At 48.9% G+C, this 15,432-nt stretch overlaps 1 protein-coding gene across 1 annotated transcript; it reads right to left on the bottom strand.

The window, feature by feature from the left end:
- Positions 1-57: 57 nt before the first annotated feature.
- LOC311376636 (mitogen-activated protein kinase-binding protein 1-like) lies at positions 58-14,827 on the bottom strand (the record flags this gene model as incomplete). Its single annotated transcript, XM_084491151.1, has 19 exons — positions 58-194; positions 1,254-1,460; positions 2,191-2,228; positions 2,419-2,606; positions 3,159-3,257; positions 3,528-3,591; positions 3,744-3,855; positions 4,056-4,131; positions 4,412-4,533; positions 7,292-7,362; positions 7,600-7,717; positions 8,353-8,452; positions 8,977-9,088; positions 9,282-9,477; positions 10,468-10,675; positions 11,345-11,493; positions 13,046-13,228; positions 13,960-14,097; positions 14,657-14,827. Coding segments are annotated over 19 exons (2,489 nt in total), but the record flags the coding sequence as incomplete, so codon positions are not given.
- Positions 14,828-15,432: the final 605 nt, after the last annotated feature.

Genomic DNA, 15,432 nt, shown 5'->3' with positions numbered 1-15,432 from the left:
CGTACACATTTCCCAGCAAATGGCCGCTGAGCGGACCGTAGAGCGCTCTTTATTTACCTGCCCTGCGGACCCTCGCTGAGGCTCTCCGTGGAGCAGAGAGAACCTCCGTCTGATCCCTTGGAGCCTCTCGGAGAGCCGAAGAACGGCCAGTCTTGGTGCGGCCACGCCCGCTGCCTCGTCGCTCTCCCCTCCGACTGCGGGGGTGAGTGGGGGGGGGGGGCAGGTGAGTACAGTTCAGGGGCTTTCACCGAGGACGTCGTTGGAGGACAAACACAGGTGTTTCTCATCACACTAATTATGGGCCTGCTCCCTTTATGTAGCAGGTGTGATATCATCACCGGTCTATCGCCCACGCCCCTGGGACATTAAAAACAGCAGACTTATAATTAGTACCATAATTAGTATTATGAGTGACACCTGTGTTCATCCTACGACGATTCCTCTTCTTGAAAGGGTCTCTGTCTTTAAGGACGAATATCGTTGAACGATGCAGCGTTCCAGGGACACTTTTCAACCCGTAAGTTACGACTTTGAGTCACGACTCACGACTTGTAGGCGTTCCAGGTCAAGTCACAAGTCACAACAACAAACCCTTCAGCGGCTCTGTGGGCTATACGTTCTCTGGCTTTACTACAAATCTCGATCAGCGGGTAAGAGAGGTATGTTGCGCTCAAAGCCAGGGTATGCTGTGACACGAAAGTGGCTGTTTTAGCGTCTCTGTATCACCATGGTGTCTAGAGCAGTTGTCTAAAGGCAACTGCTCTAGACACCATGGTGATAACCTACTGCAACCTACCTGCAACCTACTGACCAATCAATTATCTTGAAAAAACGAAGTTATCTCACGTGTAAGATGATGTCATATGTGTTACAGGGGGAGCTCCCCCTATCCAAACATTCTCGCAGGTGCATTTAACACTATTGTAGCTACACGCACACACCACATTGTCACACACACACACACACACACACACACACGTCCATCCTTCCTTCCATCCATCCAGCGGTGTCACTACTCTATGATTGGCTGTCGAATTTTGATTGCGATTTCGATTTTTTTGCAATTTTTTTTTTCTAATTTCAATGTTCTCAGTTGCAACGCGTTGTTTTTCGGAGATAAACGCTGAATAGACGTGTCATGTTTTCAAACTAAAAAACAACCGTTGTGAATAATCGTGATTTTCAACATTGACCAAAATAATCGTGATTGTGATTTCTCCCATAATCGAGCGGCAACTAGCGCCACGACGTACCGGGGCCTCGCGCAGGTCGAGGGAGCTCCCGGGGGCCCGGGTCCGAGGGGCCGGCTCGGGGCTCCTGACGGAGGAGAAGCTGTCCAGCTGCCTGAGGTCCAGCAGGGACCTCACCATGGGCCGCAGGGAGCCCATCCTGTACCTGTAGGACCACTGCCGGCGGGGAGGGGGGGTGGGGTCCGGGGTCACAGGGCTGGCCGGGGCCACCTGGAGGTGAAGGGAGGTACGCGCAAAAAAAAACAGTGCCCAGAGTTTGAGTCTCCTTCTAGTGCGTTGTGCTCTTGAGGGTTTCAGTTAGGGCTGCGCAATTAATAGGATTTTAACGATCTCCGAACTAATATAATCGAGTTGAAACTATATATATATATATACATATATTATATTTTAAGTATATATATTTTATTCATTAAATGTTTTATAGACAGAACAGCTGGATACATATTTGTACATTATTTTGTACATGTTTGTACATGATTTTTTTGTGTATATTTTTAAGGGAAAATTTCCAATGTGTGTGTTTTTTTGGAGAGAAATGCTGAATAAATCCATAATTTTTTTAAAACTCCTAAATAATCATGATTATGATTATTTCCATAATCTAGCAGCCCTACTTTCAGTAGATGCTGAGGCTCAGAGCTCTGGTGTACACTGAATGTATTATTTATGACTGTAGAGAAGCAATTCAGCTCGAAGGGGCTGTATTACTGCCTGTGTGTGTTCCCGTTTAAATAGGCATTGATTGATATGCAAAAATAATACTTAAGGTCAGAGGAAGTAGACCTTAAAAACAGTTCTTAAAAACAAACAAACAAGAAAGGCGGCGGTCTTTGATTCAATAGTGCACGACATGGGGCCATGTTTAATTTAACGGCTTATTCTTTACCAAAAACACTCAATTATTATCATGTTTGTGATAATAATTGCAATATTCACCGACCTTAGGGGAATCCCAGGCCTGCATCGGCTCCGAGACACCTGGGGTACGATAGAAAAATAAACTCTTTGTTACCATAAGGATCATCACACATAAAACTACCACTCCGTAAAACGACAACAACAACAATCACTAGCATAATAACTAGCCTAGTGACAATCACTAGCATAGCGACACTTGTCATTCGCATGACAACAATCACAAGACCAGGAACAAACAAGGCAGCAGCACCTGCTTCCTCCCCGCCGTTGCTGCTGCTGGTGTTGTCGGTTGTTGTTGAAGCGTTGCTATGGGAGTCTCCGTCATCGTCGTCGTCGTCGGGTCGGTCTGCTTCGGCCTCAGGCTCGTCTTGGTCCTCGTGGTCGTGGTCGCTGTCGGAGGAGAGGCCCACCTGAGTGGGAACGCCGTAGCCCCGCCCCCTGTCCACACCGCACAGAGAGTCACGTCGTCAGTGACACAGTAGAGGAGAGTCTGTCGCCGTCCACAGAGGCAGAGAGGTCTAGAGGTCTTGACTCTAGTGGTCAATCTTTTCACCTCTGTGCGTGGCTGCATCGGGTAAGGGCGTGTGTGTGTGTGTGTGTGTGTGTGTGTGTGTGTGTGTGTGTGTGTGTGTGTGTGTTGGTGTGTGTGTGTGTGTGTGTGTTGGTGTGACAATGTCTTACGTCCTTATCAAGATGTCGCAGGCTCTGTGTGTGTGTGTGTGTGTGTGTGTGCGTGTGTGTGCGTGTCTGTGTGTGTATCTTACGTGGTGGAGGGGCTATCACTCTGGGTCTGTATGTGTAAGTCTGTGTGTGTGTGTGTGTGTGTGTGTGTGTGTGTGTGTGTGTGTGTGTGCATGTGTGTGTGTGTGTGTGTGTGTCTGTGTGTGTATCTTACGTGGTGGAGGGGCTATCACTCTGGGTCTGAGTGTGTAAGTCTGTGTGTGTGTGTGTGTGTGTGTGTGTGTGTGTGTGTGTGTGTGTGTGTCTTACGTGGTGGGGGGGCTCCCCCCCGGTGAGTTCCTCAGCTGGCAGAGCCTCTGTCTCATGTTCATGGTGAGCTCCGCAGACAGCCGCCATACGAAGATACAGCTGGGGGAGACAGCACAAACATCAGCCTCACCGCCCCGCGTGTGTCTCGCTGACACATGTTAGCTCACTGCTACGCTGTGGTTTGCTGGTTTATCCCGTGTTCAATGGTTTCGAACAATATTCCCACTGTCAGCATTTTCACGCGGAGGCATTTCTTGAGTTTGGTTATTCCCTACGGAGTATCTTCCCTCAGCCATCGTATCAAGACATCGTATCCGGTGGGCGGGCCGTCCGTCCCTTCAGTGGGAGGTATTCCAGAACATGGCTCACCTGTCCCCTGACACCGAGATCAAGTGTGTGCAGTCGTTGGTGAACTTCATCCCCGTGACGACCTCTGCGGGTACAACAACATGAAAAGTGTGTTTTTTTTTTATTGCTAGAATCACTTTGTGTGTGAGCTTGACGTGCTTGACTAAGTGTCTGTGTGTGTGCGCGTGTCTGTGTGTGTGTGTGTGTGTGTGTGTGTGTGTGTGTGTGTGTGTGTACCTGAGTGCCCGAACATGTTAGCTACACACTCTCCTGTGCGGAAGTCAAAGATGCTGATGTTCTTGTCTGAGCAGCTGGTGGCCAAGTAGAGACCAGACGGATCCATTTGGACCTGACAAACAAAAACACAGAATCATCCACAGACTATTAAACCTCACTTTTTCAACACATATTACCCGTTGTGAAACGTCCATCCCAACTAACACTTCAAACAGAACGACCTCGCTCTGCTACACATTTCAATAGACAGAGCTGAGGTAAAAGGCTTCCAGTCCACAGTGAATGGTAGATGACATTTGAAGGGGAGATTACCTTGAGCAGAATCCCGTCTTCACTCACAGAACCTTTGTACAGTTTCTTCTGCTTCCCAGTGCTGATGTTGAAGATCCTGGAGAGAAGAGGGGAGGAGGACATGAGCACCATTTACGCATTTTGTCCTAAACACACACACACACACACACACACACACACACACACACACACACACACTCAAACACAAACACCATCATCTTGATGCATTTTCATCTTAATCAACCACACTTAAATACACAACAACACACGCAAATTCCATCAGACACACACACATACACACTCCAGCACACACACAAAAACATACACACACCCAGACACATACACACACACACACACACACACGCACACACACTGACCTGATGCCCCGGTCCTGGCAGCCCACTGCCGCATACTTGCAGGTGGGGTCCACTCCCATGTCGGACAGGGTGGTCTTCCCCGAGACATGGTGGGATCGCCTGAACTCTGTTCCTGAGTGCGTCTGAGGGGTCAAACAAGGCAAAAATAAAGACAAACAACTCCACATCGTCATGGCATCACCATCATGCAGTGAACCATGCTACAACAAAGTAACCACTTTGTCGCGTGTGTGTGTGTGTGTGTGTGTGTGTGTGTGTGTGTGTGTGTGTGTGTGTGTGTGTGTGTGTGTGTGTGTGTGTGTGTGTGTGTGTGTGTGTGTGTGTGTGTGTGTGTGTACAGGGAACATGGCTTTGAAAGGGCGACATGAAGTAGGTTTGGCCTCCTCTGGCTCACGACGCATATCACAACATCTTCAACCCGAACAACAGATCACCCTAGTTCTTCTTGTTGAAGTGAGAAGCTCTGACCATAACCAGAAGAAGCAGGATTATCTATTGATACAAGGGAAAGCCGCAAGCCCTAAGAACAGATCGGCTCCTCGGAGTGCAGCTAATAGGGGCTGTTTATTTGCGTCCATTTATTAGTCAACAATAAAAGGTCAAGAAAATAACGATGGTAAAATAAGTGAAATAAAATAAGGCATTGTAGAACCACTGCTAAAACGAAATATGGGCACTTTAAAACCTGTAGTAAAAGGATTAAAGAGGTCATTAATTGATTTAATATTTTTAACCAGTAGTCAAATGAAATAAGTAGTTGTAAAACTAGTAGTGAAATGAAATAAGACATTGTTAAACTGCTAGTCCATTTAAATAAGAGAGGACTACGACGATGCAGAAAGGACACAGTGAGTGGCATTTCAAATCCAAAAGGTCAGGATGCATTATGTCCATGCACAGTCCATAAACCAGGGCTGAGTGGAATAGCTCTACCAATATATGGGCATGAAGTGACAGAGTGCAGTGGCCCTCCGTAGAGCAGAACAACTTTCTGCTACAACGTGAGCTTGTAGTAGCAGTAGAAAACATCAGAGGAATGTGGGACTCTATTATTAATTATTAATAATAAATAATAATAAAGGGTGAGTCTGCCAACTGCCAATATAGCCTATACATACATACATATTATGCCTAAAGGCATATTTAACATTTGTTGTTTTTATGTGAACCTATTTTAGCTCAACCCTTCATCTATCTTTCCTCTGCAATGCTCTACTGCCAGATCCTAGGACTTCCAGAACATTCATGAACAGCGTTGGTATTAGGGTGAGGGATTGACCCAGTTTGGTTTCTGCAGGGCCCGCACAACCTTTGACCCTAACCGGGCCTTTTCAGAGATGCCTTCCTAGTTCAAGGAAGAGAGGCAAAATATCTTGTTGAGGGGGGGCGGGGCGGGGGGGGTTGGGGAACATGAAAGGTTACACGAAAATAAATGTTGGGAAAACCACACCCGTCTTTAAAAATATTGTTCAACAAACAGGTGGACTCATTAAGTCATGCGGGGGTGTTGTCAACCAGCCGTTGCCATTCGCATAACTGTGGGCTAATCACGTCTGTGGCCTACATCGCAGGCTCCTTAAGTCGGTGAAGTATGCAAACGTTGTGTATTAATTAAGATTACGGCAGTGTGGAAGATTCAGACAATCTAGAGGAAAAATAACCGGGCGTTAATGAGGGTTTAAAAGGTTATGTAACCCGAAATCGAAGGAAGCGTTGCTTGTGAATAAGCGTTTCATGTTATAATCACTAAATTTTTAAGGTAAAGATAACATTGCAATTAAGTTTTTTCTTAGAACATAGCCCACATTTATATATTTATTTATTAGCACTCTCTCACAAGTATTTACTTACTAACTTCTTTACACACACACATCCCATTTTAATATATTTTCTAACCCTTTCAACGATATTACATTTTTCTTTGAAATGAAAAATAAACTCGTTTCTCTGATGAATCAGGGCCATGTCGTTCTCAAGTAGGGAATAAGCAACTAAACTCTTTAGAGGGACTACTTTGCTGATTAAATTATTCACAGGAAAGATGTAAAAATAGACGTGAAGTGTGCTTTAGAATCAGCTGTGCTCGGACAGTGAAGAATGCCACTCATCGCTGAGCAGCGAGCTGTGACGTGTGTGTCTAATGTTCACGGATAAAACCGTCACAAACCGTCAAACCAACTTCACAAACCCATCCTCAAGTGGGTGTGTTTTTTTTTTTAAACTATTCTCCAATGGAGGCCTCAGCCTCTTCTTGTGAGTGAATGTTGAAAATGAACGTGGAATAACACTTCAGCCATACAAGCTGATGTTGCAGTGATAGGTGCAGTGATCTTGGATTGACTAGTGATGCCTCATCATGGATTCATAGTAATGCCTTGCTAATAGATAGATAGATAGATAGATTATTTTAATAATCCTTTACAGGAAATGACAGTGCCACTGCAGCTTCAAGACAGACATAACACCACACATTTCCTCAGATAGCTTCCAAACTTAAGTAAAAATACAATGAATAAATACTAAAAAAGTGCAAAGATAGTTTTGTGCATTGTAAAACCTTATAGCAGCTGGTATACTAGACTTCCTGTATCTCTCGTTTCTGACTTAAGGTACTGCTTAAGTCAGTTCACTTTGTTGGTGCAATGATCTTCATTGACTGGTTATGCCTGGTTAAGTCTGGTTATGCCTTCATAAAAGCCATGATCTGGATTGACTAGTGATGCCTTGTTATGCCTTTGTTGGTGCCATGATCTGGATTGACTAGTGATGCCTGGTTTTGCCGTCCTAGGTGACCTAGATATGCTGCTCTTTAAATAGAGAAGTGACTGAATGAGACTGAATAAAAGGTAAAAACAGACACAACTCTGGTAGAACTCTTACCGCGTGCGCCGTGCGGAAGTAGATGCTCTTGTCCGCCCCACAGCTGATTAACCTCACGTTGTTGTCTTTGGCTGAAGAAAACAAAGAAGAAGTCGGAAGTAGCTTAGTAACTTGTAAGTTGGAGATAATGGATCACAAACATTTATGACTAAAGGTATATACTAAAGGTACTGGGTAATAAATGCACCATTACATATAGCATGTACTACAATACTATTTACTATTTAGTCTTATCCGAAGCAATTAAGTAAGGATGCATTGCGATTGCCGAGAGCCACAGTTGGGGAACGTCAGGGATCGTGTCTCACCGGCGAAGCGCACGGCGGTGATGGAGGACGAGTGCTCGTCCAGTGTCTGCAGCAGGCGGTAGGCGTTCCCGGCATCGAACACGTGGATGAGCCGGTCCCTGCTGGCCGAGGCGAGGAGCTCCAGACCTGGGGGCGGGGGGGGGGGGGGGGGGGGGTTGGGGGGGGCGGGGCAGACGCAGCAGAGAGAGAGACGGTAAACAGGCTGCCTGTGTGCTGCGGCGTGCATCATGGAGGAGAGCGATGCTGTGCTGCTGCCGTCCATGCGGATACATGTGAGGTCCAGGTAGATATGTGCATGTACACACACACACACACACACACACATAAACACATGCGTGCTTATGGATGCAAACACAGACAGACACACACATATACACACGCACACACACACACACACACACACACACAAATGCACACACACACACACACACACACACACACACTAATGAATGCAAACACAGACAGACAGACACACACACACAAACACACTAATGAATGCATACACAGACACAGACACACACAAACACTTAATAATGCAAACAGCGACAGACACACACACACACACACACACACACACACACTTATTAATGCGAACACAGACACACATAGCACACACACGCTCATATATGCATATAACACTAACTCACTCACCCACTCATTCTCACACACACACACACACACACACACACACACACACACACACACACACACACACACACACACACACACACACACACACACACACACACACACACACAGACCTGTTTCTAGTTGGGAGTATTCCAGACACAGAATCTCTCCTTGGTGGGCGTCTACTTTCAGAATCTCTTTCATGCTGCGGAGGTCATGAACCCTGTCATGGAAATAGCAAAGTTAGTCCAAACAAACAATTTATCCCAAAATAATGGATATCCTTTATTATTCATTATCAATTCTCCAGTACAGCTGGGAAATGAGATGGGGAGGGACATAATTAAAAAAGTTAACTGATCTCATATTCTTCTTTTTCTATTCATGACTCCAACAAATCATCCAACATTCATTTTTGTCTCTTCAGTACAGAGCCTCCATTTTGGATCTTTGGATCCTCCTCCTCCTCCTCATCCTCCTCCTCCCCCTCCTCTCCCTCCTCCTCCTCCTCCTCCCTCTCCTCCACCCCCTCCTCCTCCTCCTCCTCCTCCTCCTCTCCCTCCTCCTCCTCCTCCCTCTCCTCCACCCCCTCCTCCTCCTCCTCCTCCCACTCCTCCTCCTCCTCCTCCACCCTCCTCCTCCTCCTCTTCCCTCTCCTCCTCCCTCATCTCCTCCTCCTCCTCCCTCTGCTCCTCCTCCTCCTCCTCCTCCTCCTCCTCCTCCTCCTCCTCCTCCTCCTCCCCCTACCTCAGCCTTCCATTCCGGTCACCAGAGGCCAGGCGTTTCCCATCCGGACTGACGCAGATGCTCCTGATCCCGGCCCTGTTCTCCACCGTCGCCCCATCGCCCGCAGTACCTTCTGCCTCCAGCAGGGGGCCGGGGCTGGTGGGGGTGGTGGGGGTGGTGGTGGTGGTGGGAGTGGTGGGGGTGGGGGTTGCGCTCTCATCCGTGTAGATCACACTCATCAGATCCTAGATCAGTTTAACACAAAAAACGTCAAAAACGGAGTCTGTCGGACAGGCAGCGGTTTTATTATTATTATTTTTTCTCACTGCCCGAGGGAACGGGCGGGCCGGACAGGAAGTTGGAGCTTACGCTGGTCAGGAGGTGGGGTTGGCGGGGTGGGTGCAGGGGAGCGTGACGGAGGCCCTCCGTGCACCACTGGCGGATGGTGCTGTCGGCCGAGCAACTGAAGAACACGGAGGTGGACGGAACGCCGCCCGACTGCCCCGAGACGTCCGGTAACATCTGAAGGAGATAACCAAGGTGAAGGCGGGCTTGGGTGGATTCATTTACATTACAGACGTACAGAGGTACAGACACACAGACATAGACCTACAGACATACAGACATACAGACATCCACTGACATTCACTGACTCCTCTAATTAGAGTTTGATTAATAAAGCTTTAAGCTTCAGTTTTTTCCCGCTGTGGGGTGCTCTATGGACTTGGCTATAGTTTGACTCATCCCCATGATGGACCATAATGATGCCTGCATTACCAGTGAACAGCTAGTTTAGGCTCTGCCGCTGAACTCATGTCACGGTAAATTGACAATTAATAATCCGATAGCAGCGTACGGAATTAGGCCGCGGTGTAATTGTCTCTGGAACAGACGTATTAGAAGGGAAAATAGGGCAGGCTTTAATAGACACATTATGTTTGAGTCGTGCCGTAACATAACGATTATGGTGGCAGTTTGCGGACTTCTAACACACATACACTGACACATACACTGACGCACACACATACGCACATACATGACACACAGACGCACATAACCAGCACAAACACACACGGACACATGCGCATACACAAAGACCCCCTCCCTCCGACCAGACACACACACACAGACACACAGACACACACATGCATAGACACACACACACACACACACGCACACTAACACATGCGCATTTGGAAAAGAAAACTCTCCCCTCACATCACACACACACGCATACACACAGAATTTCAGGTATTCGGCCCAGACGGTAAAGTACAGTATTCTCTGCGCCTTGATTATTGTGTTTATTGTCTGAGCGGTTGTTTTGAACGTGAATTGATGGATTTTGTTCAAATGGCACTTCCATTAAATCGTTTGTTTTGATTGACAGCCGGTACGATGAGGAAGAGGAGGAGGAGGAGGAGGAGGAGGAGGAGGCGGAGGAGGAGGAGGAGGAGGCGGGGAAGGGGGAGGAGGAGGAGGAGGAGGAGGAGGCGGGCTCTTTGGTCGTACCTGCAGATCCCAGACCCCGGCGCCGTGGTAGAGCGCCGAGTGCACCTTGGCCACGCGGCGCACGTCCCACACGTCCCACACGCACACGCTGTGGTCGCTGTACACGCAGCTCAGCCAGCGGCTGGCGGGGTCGTAGGTCACCGCCACCGTGTCCGGGTAGCGGGCGGCGGCGGGGGGCGCGGCGGCGTTGGTGTTGTTGGGGAGAACGCTGCATGTCGGTGAGCAAACGCAGAGAAAGATTCGTTGAATACAGCCGGAGGGTTCTGGGTTCGATCCCCGATGTCCGCAAGCTAACCTGTAGGCCTCTTTCAGCAAGACGCTCTTACCAGTACCTGTCTCTGTATTCACCATCTAACCCCTCCCTGCTCCTTAAAGACCTGTCTCTGTATTCACCGTCTAACCCCTCCAGTGACGGACTGGACGGTCTGGCATTTGGGGCAGATGCCAGAAGGGCCGCGGCTTCTCGTGGGCCGTTTGGGCCGGCCAATCACGGAGCGGCATGCTTGTTGGGATCGCGCGGCCCCATTATCTATCTCACCCCCCCCCCCCCCCCGTCAACAATCGCGTCCGCACGCAACCAACCTCGCGACTGCGACCAGCCTCACTGTCTAACCCCTCCCTGCTCCTAACGGCCTGTCTCTCTATTCACTGTCTAACCCCTACCTGCTCCTTAAAGACCTGTCTCTGTACTCACTGTCTAACCCCTTAAAGACCTGTCTCTGTATTCACTGTCTAACCCCTCCCTGCTCCTTAAAGACCTGTCTCTGTACTCACTGTCTAACCCCTGCCTGCTCCTTACTGACTTGGTGGTCGATCGGAGTGAGAAAAGCCTCGGGTGACCAACCGACCAATCACGGCGAAGGAGCCGGAGCCTCACCTGGTGGCGACGTGGGGGCCCAGGGGGTGTGGCCTGGGCAGCGTGCCCAGGAAGCTGAGGTCCACGGGGCTGAAGCAGCGCACGATCCCGCCGGCGCCGCCGCAGAAGATGACGCTGTCGGACAGCGACAGGGACTGGGCCGCGCCCGTCTGCACACACACACACACACACACACACACAACAGAGGCTCGTCAATCATCAATCACACATTAAGGATCAGGACATGGGAGGAGGAGGTGTCGTGACTCATCCCGGTGGATTCACACGGGATAAACCCTTAGTAGTAGAAGTAACAGTGGTCTTAGTAGTAGTAGTAGTAGTATTGGTAGTAGTGGTAGTGGTGGTGGCAGTGGTAGAGGTTGTAGCAGTAGTAATAGTAGTGATAGTAGTAATAGTAGTAATAGTAGTGATAGTAGTGATAGTAGTAATAGTAGTAATAGTAGTAATAGTAGTAATAGTAGTGATAGCAGTAGTAGTAACAGTAGTCTTAATGCAGTAGTAATGGTAGTGGTAGGGAGTAGCAGCTAGTAATTGGTCATTCTTCTCCTATGTAATGGAAAAAAACCGCGGACCATGTGGACACTCAGAGCTGATCTCCATCAGCTACCCGTCCAACATGTGGCTCGGTAACAACCACACAACCAGCATGAATAATAACACACAGCAGGCCTCGGCAGTCCGCACACGTAACATCCTCCAGACACACACCGCGTCTCGTGGCTGTGCTTAATCCCCGTGGATCAGCGGCAGACGACAACGTTGGTCGTTGCCAGGATATATCAAACTTCAAAGCCTCTCCGGGGTACTCCACACACACACACACACACACACACACACACACACGCACACACACGCACACGCGCACACACAGACACAGACACAGACACAAGCACACATACGCACACGTGCACACACACACACACACACACACACACACACTCATGCACACACACACTCACGCACGCACGCACACACAGACACAGACACAGACACAAGCACACATACACACACATGCACACACACACACTCACACATACACACACACAAACACAGACACACAGACACATACGCACACACACGCACACGCACACACACACAGCCGTGAGCCTGACCCTGACTACAGGAGACATCGTGACGTACTGCTCTGTGGTGACTAGCGCGGTGAGCCTATTTATGCTAATAATATGAATTGAGCGATCCACACCGGCAGAGGCACCGCACCACGTAGCGTTGCGTAAGCGCCATGTATTATTAACTATGTTGTCTGAAGAATAAGGGGGGAGGAGGGGGGAGGGGGGCGGCGGGCGTAGCTGTCTGGATCCGACTGGAAGAGCGTTTAGTTAGCGTCAAATGTTGCCCGTCACTATTCAGCTTCAAAGACCCGTAACGACGAGGAGACATTACAGCAGATAAAAAGAACCCGTTCCACCATCTTAAAGACAACTCAACAGGTTAATTCAACAAGAGACTCAACGTGTTTAGGGTTAGGGTTAGTCATTTGAATTGAATTGAATCATTATTTAAGTAATTAAATAATAAACACAATTAAATAACTGTTATAAATCGCACACGCCCTTTCAGAACCGTCGCGTCGAGTCCCATCCGTTAAAAACCTCCGCCACCCCTCCGTCTTGTCCTCGCGCGGGGGGCCGCTCACACACACACACACACACACACACACACACACACACACACACTCACCCGGAGGTCCACCCACTTGTCCAGGGTCCTGCTGCTGTTGAACTCACACAGCAGGCCGCCGGAGGAGACGCAGAAGGTGGAGCCGGCGCTGGAGCCCCGCCCACAGGCCACGTCGGAGAAGGAGGTGTTCCTCAGCTCGCCCAGCAGGCCCGAGCGCCCCAGCAGGGGCACGGCGGAGAGGACCTGCGCACGCACACGCACACACACACACACACACACACACACACACACACACACACACACACACCACAAAGACATCGTAAGGTTACATACTTTACGGTGAGTCCAGGAGGGAAGTTCAGGTGTTACAGCAGCGAATTGTTGACATCTTAATATATACGAGATACACATGTAAATACACATTTGATACGTATATAAAATATTGGTGGCCTAACCACGTCAAATTTTTGGTCAAAGATGGCAGGCATTAACTTTTTTTATGGCACTACGGATCACATGATTGAAATCCTGTTGAAGATCATGTAAACTAGGGTACCTTTCATGTAACATTTAAACTACAGTAACATATATACACAACAGTAACATACTGTACTGAACATGTACTGTAAAAGTAATGTGTAAAATTCAGTTACATAAACATTAACAAATAAACTACGCTAACTTATAAACTACAGCCACATATCAACTTCAATCAACATATCAACTACGGTCACATGTAAACTACAGTCACATGTAAACTACAGTCAAATGTAAACTACAGTAATATGTGAACTACGGTCACATGTAAACTACAATAACATGTGAACTACAGTCACATGTAAACTACAGTCACATGTAAACTACGGTAATATGTGAACTACGGTCACATGTAAACTACAATAACATGTGAACTCCAGTAACATAACCTCCGGTCACATGCTGTGGCCTGAGGCTGTGTAACGTGCAGTCAGCACCTTGGTGGGCTTGCAGGGGTCCAGGTACCAGAACTTGATGTGTCGGACTCCCGCGGTCACAAAGTAGGAGCTGTCCTCGGAGAAGGACACCGCCGTCACCTTGCTGGACACCTTGTTCACCGCCACCACCACGTCCTTCTGCAACACACACAACAAGGGCGCTGCTCTGAGTGTCTTTGTTTGAGTGGACTTCTTTGTTTTAACGTACTTCTTCGTTTTAGTTTACTTCTATGTTTTAGTGTACTTCTGTGTTTTAGTGTACTTCTGTGTTTTAGTGTACTTCTGTGTTTTAGTGTACTTCAGTGTTTTAGTGTACCTATTTTTTTAATGTACTTCTGTGTCTTAGTATACTGCTTTGTTTTAGTGTACTACCGTGTTTTAGCGTATCTCTTTTTTTTTACGTACTTCTGCGTCTTAGCGGTGTACTGCTCTGCTTTAGCGTGCTTCTTCTTTGTCTTTACCTCTCGTTCTGACCGCTACAGCCACTCTGCTACGCTACTCTGCGATCACAACCCACCTTTGCAGTCGTAAAGTTATTGACATGGATTAACGTTGCCTTTTGGCTTTGATGGTTCCCAGCACACACACTGAGTCAACGAGGATTAAAAGCAAAGGCCTCAAACCAAACGTACTGTCGGTGCCCGCGGGGGGGGGGGGGGGGGGGGAGAAGGGAGGAGGAGGGAGGGGGGGGACGTACCTTCCAGGCCCAGACGCTGATGGTCATGTCGTGCTGCGTGCCCACGCTGACGATGTACTTGCCGTTGGGGGAGAAGGCCACGCAGGAGACGCCGTAGTTGTGCTTCTGCAGCTCGGCCACCTGCCTGCGCTCCGACACGTCCCACAACCGCACCACCGGGAGGTGGCCGCTCTGAGGGAGAGAGGGAGGGGAGGGAGGGGAGAGAGGAAGGGGAGAGAGCTGTCGGTTAATCTGGTCTCGGTTTGCAGACTGCGATCGCGGAGTGCGGGTGTTAGTCATCATATACGCACGCCATTAGAAACAATTATGTCTCCCGTGTTATTCTGGAAGGGGGAATGGCTGCCAAAGCGGAAATGTCAGTCCCGGTGACTCAGTGGCGTCGTATGGCGTTTCATTAAGCCTATCTATCCATCCGTCGTTCCGCCCGGCCATCTGTCCGTCATGACGTCCAGCCATCCCTTCCTGCCTGCCTCCCTTTCTCCCTCGCTCCCTCCCTCCCTCCCTTGCACGACTCGCTCACTCCCTCAATCCAACCTCCATCCATCCATCCTTCCATCCCTCCCTCCCTCCCTCCCTCCCTCTATCCCTCCCTCCCTCCCTCTATCCCTCCCTCCCTCCCTCCCTCTATCCCTCCCTCCCTCCCTCTATCCCTCCCTCCCTCCCTCCCTCTATCCCTCCCTCCCTCCCTCCCTCCCTCTATCCCTCCCTCCCTCCCTCTATCCCTCCCTCCCTCCCATCTCAGAGGCTTCCGCATGGGTGCCGGTCCCCCGTCCCTC

Source organism: Micromesistius poutassou (assembly GCF_964030765.1).
Source record: "Micromesistius poutassou genome assembly, contig: SCAFFOLD_5569, whole genome shotgun sequence".
NCBI lineage: Eukaryota > Metazoa > Chordata > Actinopteri > Gadiformes > Gadidae > Micromesistius > Micromesistius poutassou.
The sequence above is the reverse complement of the archived record's forward strand: the minus strand, read 5'-3'. Positions and strand labels throughout refer to the sequence as shown.